Consider the following 8,995-nt stretch of genomic DNA (forward strand, 5'->3'; position numbering starts at 1 on the left):
GAGGAAGAGGGCCAGCAACAGAGGAGGGGGTGTGCCAAAGACACCATCTTAGCACCAACATAACTGGTTTGTTCCACTTTGGAGTAAGCTGTTTGGGGAAATAATCAGTTTTGTGTTGTGTGTTTCCTTGACTGATGAAGCCTTCTGGATGGAAGGTGAAACGTTTCAGCAAAAAAAGAAACTGTCCAGATGACCTGACTGAAAATTGTTGGGCATAACAACAATGTGTTGTTTTTTATTTTTTATTTTTTATTTTTTTTTTTTTTACAACTGGGAGCAGCTGATCAACATTTTTAAAGCTCAAATAATATCTCAGCTACAGTCCCCAATCTTAAATGAGTTGGAAAAAGAGATGCCATGGATGCATTCCCGTCTCCTTGCCGGCTGTGCTCAAGTGCCTGACCACTGGAATCCTGGAATTAGTAGAAAACATGGCTTGTGAGCGAGGAGTGGCCATCGCTCTGGGAGGAGTGGCCATCGCTCTGGGAGGAGTTCAACCTGGCATTTGGGCGATCCTGCTGCCCGGAAGAATCGATATGCCAGCCAAGTCTAAGTGGATGGATCAGACAGCATCTGCGGCCATTTTATTCGGATCCACTGTTTGACGGACCTTTACAAGAGATCCTTCCTGCCTACAGCCACCAGTATCTATAACATCTCTTAATGAAACGAGGATAACGAGTTACAACAATATTCAATTTCCCCTTTGGGATTAATAATGTATTTTTGAATTGAATTGAATTGAAAATACGAAACCATCACAGGAAAATTATCACTGAGTTCTTTTATTATATAAAGAGAAAAATAAAAACTATTTAATTAGACAGCTGAATATTTTGGATAAAACAGAACTCACAATATTATTGTTTCCCATCTTTAACGGAAAACACTATTTTTTTTAGCTTTCAGCTCCATTTTATACTATGACGTTTTATGTTTGCAGATGACATTGTGGTATGTAATAAGAGTAGGGGGCAGGTGGAAGAAAGCATAAAGAGGTGGAGAAAATGGTTTGGTCTTTTTAATGTCCATTTTCACTAAATGATCAGTCTGACTGACATATTGGCTGTTAAATATTCATATCATTAAGATGATATATCTTTACTGAAAATTTTATTTAAACATTCTTCACTTTTTATGAAGATTAGTAGTAATATATTCCTTCGTTTAGAGCATAATAATTGTTTATATTTGGCTTATTTGATAGGAAATCCATTTTTATTGTCTGCTGCCAAAAGGCAAATATGGAATATATGGTTAGGTTTCATGACTCCAAAAATGGGTTGTAATTAAACTTTCGAAACTTATTGCGTTGGCATCTACAACTGATTAACATTTGGCCAGTCCAGTTCAAAATGGCCTCCACAGACAATCATTACCAAACACAAAAATGGCTATAACTCCGTCAACTTTAGACAAAGAAAGAATTTAATGTAAGATCTAGGAGTCAATCCTAACACCTAGTATGTGAGTTCATGCATAATGTTAAATATAAGTTTTGACAAAATAGACAACTATATCATTTTTCAACATACTATAAAAACACATAAAACGCTGCAGGTTCAAGTGTTCAGCAGTCCTTCAAGGAATGCTAGGCTCATTATACCTTCTCCTTTTGCCCATTTTCTTACAACAGCAATTCTTTTACAATTTCAGCAATTTATTTTCTTGTTCTTTTACAGTTTACAAAACCAGATATGCTGTTAAAATCTCTCAAGAGAAGAGATTTTCTGCTTTCTGCCTTGGGATATAATGACACCTTGGGAAAACTTGTTTCTGTTTGTATTTTCAGAGGGTGCATGCAGTAAATATTATAAAATGGTGGAACTAAATGGTTTGTATGACTTCATATTCACCTGTTTATTTGATTTTTAAAGGTATTCGTCAAACTAGAGCTCGGCTAAATATTTTGTGAGCTCACAAAACCCAATTGTTTAATCTAATTGGGTTTTAAAATATTGTAAAATAAAACATAATTAAACAGATACAAAGAGAAAATACCTTCAGGTGTCAGTTCCCCTAAAGATAATGAACATTGTGGATTGTCTTTAAATTGACTCTGGGCTGGCGGTAGTTTAGGGGCTGAAATAGCATCCCATTAATCAGAAGACTGGTCACCCCCCACCCCCCCATGCATGGCAGCAAAACACAAAGAATGGCACAGGAAGCAATGAAGTGTAGCTCTGTACATGAGTAAATAGGGATGTAACGGCACTTTGTGGTTACAGTTGAGTACGTAGCTCAGTATGAGGATCATGTACAAGAAAAAAATAAAGCTAATGCTACTTTTTTCTTTCTTATTTTTACACACTATTTTCCCAGAAGCAGAGACAAAATAACCTCTTCCACCTTTTTTTTTTTTTTTTTTTTTTTCCGGTGGGGTAGCAGGGTGAACACTCAAAAGCAATTGGTTATGTATGGCAAGATGCATGCCATTAACCCAGTAACTAAGGAATGCTATATTTCCAGAAAATATGACAAAAAAAATTAAAATTCAACAAAAACCAAAGTGGTTCAAAACATCCTGATTCATGCTCAATAATCCAGGTAGAAAATTCAGGTTCAGGTTTGGAATATTTGTCATACGCAAAATCAACACAAGAGCGACAGTGCAATGAAATGCTTAGGACGATAAGTACCGTCTCGACTCGCCAAAAAATAAAGCATGCAGCAAAAACACTAAAAACATACTAAAAATACTACTAAAATACTAAAAACATACTAAAAAATACTATTAAAATACTTTAAAACAAGGCGCCAAAGTTGAAAAAGAAATAAATCTACAGTGTGGTTCGGTTAGCAGTGAGGTTTTTTCCAACATCGTGGTTTCTGTTCTGTTAGCGGGGTGGTCTTGTTAGCAGGTCCGGTCAGCAGCTTGATGGTAATACAGACCACAGCAGCTGCCCTCACAGACCGCAGTCCAGAACCGGGTCCAGCCGACAGAGAACAGCCAAGGTTTCCCCGCGGAACCGAATGGGTCTGCAGAGTTCGGTCCATACAGGCAGATGGAGGATCTTGTTAGGAGCATTAGCATCATTAGCAGCGTTAGCAGGCCTGCTAGCAGCTTGATGATGATAACGACCGCTAATCCAACAAAGTCAAGTCATGTCCTCTGGAAGGATTCTTTTTGTTGAAACGTTTTGTCTTTCATCCAAAAGACTTCATCAGTCTGAGGAGCCGCAACAAACTCAGTCTTATAAATTGCTCCTTGACATAGTGGGTCAACCATTTTTATTGTGAATAAATTGTTTATATGTTCAAATAATTTCATTCTGGTTTTTTACATTTTGCATAACGTCCTAACTTTTTTCAGAATTGTGGTTGCTGATAAACTGCTTGGACTTTTAAGTGCTAAGCAGATGCTCTTGTTTGAGCACTATAATTGAATTTAAAGCACAAAAGGCAGAGCCGCTATCGACTGCTACCAATTGTGCTAATAACTTTCTTCCACTTCTTCTAGCGCTCCTTACTTTCTTTTGTTTTTGTTTAGTGGCTCCAACTTTTCTGTATTTTACATTGTTCCCTATTTTTCTATCCATTTCAGCATATGTGTTATGATTAATAGTTAAAAAGTATACCCACTGAATTTTCAAGTTTTGCACGTTAAGACATAATAAACGTCACCTGGCCTTGAAAATAAATGTAACGAGGTAAGCACAGCTTGGAACGAACAATGCAGAGCATTTCATTGTGTCTGGTATTTAACTAAGGCGAAGAAAAAAAGTAGAAGCTGAAGGTGAAAAACTGTGTTTTTCAGTTTAGTTCTGTTCAGTTTTATTTCTATAAACCAGTTCTTAAGACGGTATACCCCCAAAAAGCTAAAAGGTCCAATGGGAATCCATGCTATCCAATTTATTGTCCCCAGCAACTGAAGGGACTTGAACTTCATCCATCCATCCAGTTCGTCTTGTGAGCTGGATAACTTGAAAAACAAGGGAGATACCAACGTCCATTTTGGTGTGTAGCTGCATCTAGATGTAAGTAAGATCCCTATCAAAAACTGGGTTGCCATATCAAAATCCAGAATGACCACCATATACCATCGGTATACATAAACTGACCAACTCAGTCATTTGAGGAAATTATGCTTTGTAGTTTTTGTATTGCTTAAATGTATAATTTCCTGAAATGACTGAGGTGACCAATGGCCAAAGCCACCATTGTCCACCTACTGGCTCCGCCAAATGGTGGTAGATAAAATTGCTTCCGCCGCTTGCCAGGATTCATCACGCTGCATCGCCTCGGACAAGCAGAAAAGAATTAACTCTGTTCTTCTACAGTGTAACTCCTACCTACTTGAATATCTTGCACCAAAAACATTAAGGTTCACTTGCATTCCCTGTTTAACTCCAGTCCAGATAAATCTCATCTTGAAAACTACAAACAGTCACTACTAAAATCCCTCAGTGACCTGGGACATCTGCGTACCGCTTGTTTCAATTTAATCCAGCTCTTTTGGATGCTTTTATCCTTTGAATATTTTGTCTAACGATAGATTGATGACATCCAAACTGTTTTGAAATGACCTTTAGCCTTTCCCAAACTGATGGGCAGCAACATTTGCTACTCTGTCATTGCTGATATCTATAAGCATTGGGATTGTTTTGACACACATGAACATTATGCTCCAGAGCAGCAAATGGTCAAAGTGTCTGTTATTATAGATGTGGTCACACTAATGATAGTTGATCAATACATTTGTTCAAAAACACCTAGATGATACTAATCATAGCCATGTAATTTCTATAAATGTACTATGGGTACAACCTTGTTGCATGTTGCTTCTGCATTTTGGCTTAAAATAATTGGACTGTTCACACTGTGCTTGTGTCTGTGTTTGCAGGAGGTTTGGGCTTGCTGGTGCGAGCTGCTGTCTTACTTAGAACAGGAAAATGCCTTCCTGGATCAGCTGGAGCAGAAGCTGGATGAAACTGATAACTTGGAAGGGAGAGCTGAGGAGCTGCAGGAAGCTCTCGATGTGAGTATCAGGAGAGGACAGAAGACACTCCACAGTGTAACTCTGAAGGAATAAAGAGGTTTCTTGATTTTAATCAAGTCGCATTGAAATTTGGTTCAGAAATTCAAAAAAGGACGGTGACGCCTCCCTGTCTTTTAGGCGGTTTCTTGCAAAGAACACAAATCAAGAACAGCAAGGACAATTACTGTCAGAAAATTACATTTATTTAGTTGTTTAAATAAAATAACTTTAACCTCCAAAGGTAAGGCCCCTATGACACTTCACAACTCAACAATTTCAACAACCTATTAGATATTGCTAAATTGCAATAAATTTGGAAAACCTACTTCTGTGTGAAGGCAATCATGGAAACTCTCAGTACATGCCAAATATTCCACATCCTTGAGGCACACTCCTGCACCTTCACCACCCGCACAGAAAAACTTTTGGAACCGCATGTATTAAGTGTGCATCTTGTTGTATCCATGCTCTTCCACACCCAATCGTGGCCAATCCTCTTTTCAGTTTGTCAATGACCCAGCCATACTGATGCATATAAACAACATTCCATGAAAATACTGCCATCACTGTCTCTCATACTTCAGTATTGATGACACCTTTATCATCCACAGTGTCACTAGAGAAGTTTTGTACATTTTCAAAACCATCTTGAATCTTACACTCTTCATCACATGTAATTCGGAGCCCAACACATAGCCCAGCACAACACAAAGACGGGTCGCGGGGTCAACAGCTTGAGCAGGGAGAACCAGACATCTTTCCACAGCCACCTCTTCCAGCACTTCTGGAAGGACCCCAAGGCATTCCCAGGCCATCCAAGAGACATAGTCTCTCCAGCTTGTCCTGGGTATTTCCTGTAGTTTCCTCCCAGTCGGACATGCCCGATGCACCTCTCTAGGGAGGCGCTTAGGGAGCATCCTTACCAGATGCCCGAACCACCTCAATTGGATTCTCTCGATATGTAGGAGCAGCGGTTCTACTCTGTGTCTCTCCTGGATAACTGAACTTACCCTATCTCTAAGGGAGCATCCAGCTACCCTGCGGAGGAAACTCATTTCAACCACCTGTATCCGTGATCTCATTCTTTCGGTCACTACCCAGAGTTCGTGGCCATAGGTGAGGGTAAGAATGTAGACCGACCGGTAAATGGAGAGCTTTGCCTTTTAGCTCAGCTCCCTCTTCACCACAACAAACTGGTACAGAGTCTGCAATATTGTAGATGCTACACCAATCCATCTGTAAATCTCATGCTCCAGTCTCTCCTCACTCTTGACCAAAACCCAAAGATACTTGAACTCCTCCACTTGAGGCAAAACATGACCCTTGACTCGAAGAGAGCAACCCACCCCAGATTTGGAGGTGCTGATTCTCATCCCAGCCGCTTCACACTTGGCTGTGAACTGCTCCAATGAGAGCTGGAGATGACAGCACGATGATGCTAACAGGACAACACCATATGCAAAGAGCAGAGATGGAATCCTGAGTCCACCGAATTGGAATCTCTCTGCCCCCTGGCTGCACCAAGAAATTCTGCCCATAAAAGTTATGAGCAGAATTGGTGACAACGGACAGTACTAGCGGAGTCCAACTCCCACCCTGAAGTAGTACAACTTACTACCGGCGATGCAAACCAAACTGGACTGAACAGCCCATAGCAACGGGCCGCAAATCTTATACTCACAGAGCACCCCCACAGTGTACCCCTAGGAACATGGCTGAATGCCTTCTCCAAGTCCACAAAACACATGTAGACTGGATGGGCAAACTCCCATGACCCCTCAAGGCCCCTAGTGAGGGTAAAGAGCTGATCCAGTGTTCCACGGACAGGACAAAAGCTGCATTGTTCCTCCTGGATCTGAGGTTCGACCAATGATCGGACTCGCTTCTCCAGTACACCTGAAAAGACCTTACCAGGGAGGCTAAGGAGAGCAATGCCCTTTAATTGGAGCACACCCTCTGTCCCCATTTTTGATGAGGGGAACCACCACCACAGTCTGCTAATCCAGTGGCACCACCCCAGATGTCCACACAATGTTGCAAAGGCTTGTCAACCAAGACAGCCCCAAAACATCCAGAGCCTTAAGGAAATCAGGGTAAATCTCATCCACCCCCAGAGCCCTGCCACCACAGAGCTTTTTAACTACCTCTGTGATCTCAGCCATGTTTATGGACAGATCAACCTCAAAGTCCCCTAACTCAGCTTCCTCCATTGAAGATGTATTGGTGGAATTGAGAAGGTCTAAGAAGTATTCCTTCCACCTCCCGACAACATAGCCATTGCTATACAGTGTAGATTGCTGTATAATGGTTTGTAGATGGGCGTATAATGTGCCGTATGTGGTACTCTTGTTTTTTCATTATAGCAGTGTTGTCATCTGATCTGAGTGGTCCTAACAAGGTAGTGTTGACCATTTAATTTCTTTATCTTCTTTGTAGTATTTACATTAAAAAGAAAGTGATTCTTTCTGCATCTTGCTGCAAAGTTTGAATGATGTGTACTCCTATTTCTTCTTGTTATAGATGATTTTCCTTAGTGGTAAAAGTAGCTTTTAGCTAATGTTAGTTATTGTACTCTGGTTGTGTGACTAAACTTTTAATATCGAGAAAGATTTACTCAGCTCGTTAGAAGGTTAATTTAAAAACACTATATTTTGATTTAAACTTGTAATATCCCAAGTTACTGTGGCCCTACTTCTTCATTCTAAAAGATGATTGAATCTTTTGGCATGGCAAATTCATGTGATATCAATATTCTGATGCTATGATGGTTAATTTTTCTGGTATGCCGCCATGTCTGCAGAGCCTCGAGATTCTTCTGCAGCACCCAGAAGACAACAGGAACCAGATCCGAGAACTGGCCCAGACGTTGATGGATGGTGGAGTTCTGGATGAATTGATCCAGCAGAAACTAGATGCATTCAACATTCGATGGGATGAGCTTATGGCAAGGGTAAGACACCTCAGAATTTGTACCTTACTGGTTTTATTTGTTCTCAGACATGACGCCATCAAAAACCAAATGCGTCCATGCCCTCGCATCCCTAAAGGTCATATCGCTTTTGAATCATGACTGCTTCCAGGTTAATTTTGGTTTCACCTATCCAAACCTTTTTGCTCTAAAGTCCACTTGGCTTTCCAAGAATTGTTAGAATTGCTTTTTCTTTTGAATTCCTTTTTAATCCTTGTTAGACTTTCTAGTGGTAGAATTTGAAAATAACAGGACCTCTTCCTGGAAACATCGTTAAGCTTTGCTATTTACTATTTGCATTCTTAAGTCGGTGCTTACAGGATGTAAGGAGACAAGTTGCATCTTAAAATTGTCAGAAAAGTCCATGTAAATGGCCAAATCTACAGTTGCAGTCTCCCATAATTATGTATTTGTGGCCAACAAGTCTTGTAGCTGCTGTTTGAGCAACCAGTCTTTGAAAAGAACAGTTTTAGATGGTTTTGGGAGAACACTGCATCTATTTGGAGAGAAAAGTTGTTACACTAATTTCTTGAACTTGTTTGAAATTCTATTTAAAAAATGGAGTGAAAATAAATTGAGCGTAGCTTTTCTGCTACAGTTTTGTCTTTTTCGTGTACATGACAACAGTGTTCATTTCCTCTGAAATTGAAAGTTTTTGAATCCAGGTCTCAGAGTCTGTTTTTTTTTTTTTTTTTTCATCCTTGGTCTTAACTAATGTTCCTGGATTCACCATTTTGGATAGAACCACTTTGTTTATCAAGTTGGGACTGCATGTATGTCTCTTGAAAGCATGTCATCAGTGTTGCCAGATAAATGATAATTACCCTTTTAAGAGCCCTTCTTTTCTGTACATATGTTTGCCAATCCTGGACTATCTACTGAATCTTGTTTGCTAACTAGTTTGCAAACCATCGTTGCCCAGTGAGATACAGGCTTTATCAGTAAGGGAATTATCCTTGGAGGGAAAAATAAACTATTCCACTTTGTATTTAACCTATAGGTATATGGTCAGTGAAACTCTAAAAGGCATATTGTAGTGTGGTAAATCA

The 8,995-nt window shown here is 39.9% G+C and overlaps 1 protein-coding gene across 3 annotated transcripts in view; it reads left to right on the plus strand.

Annotated features, from left to right (window-relative positions):
* Positions 1 to 8,995, plus strand: part of dmd (dystrophin) — a 274,434-nt gene that overhangs the window by 122,176 nt on the left and 143,263 nt on the right. For all 3 annotated transcript variants that reach the window (XM_037696602.1, XM_037696599.1, XM_037696600.1), the window contains 2 exons: positions 4,844 to 4,978; positions 7,779 to 7,928. In XM_037696602.1, the coding sequence (XP_037552530.1) occupies positions 4,844 to 4,978; positions 7,779 to 7,928 (285 nt within the window). The remainder of the gene's footprint in view (positions 1 to 4,843; positions 4,979 to 7,778; positions 7,929 to 8,995) is intronic.

The sequence above is a fragment of the Nematolebias whitei genome, chromosome 23 (genome assembly GCF_014905685.2).
Source record: "Nematolebias whitei isolate Nwh7 chromosome 23, NemWhi1, whole genome shotgun sequence".
NCBI lineage: Eukaryota > Metazoa > Chordata > Actinopteri > Cyprinodontiformes > Rivulidae > Nematolebias > Nematolebias whitei.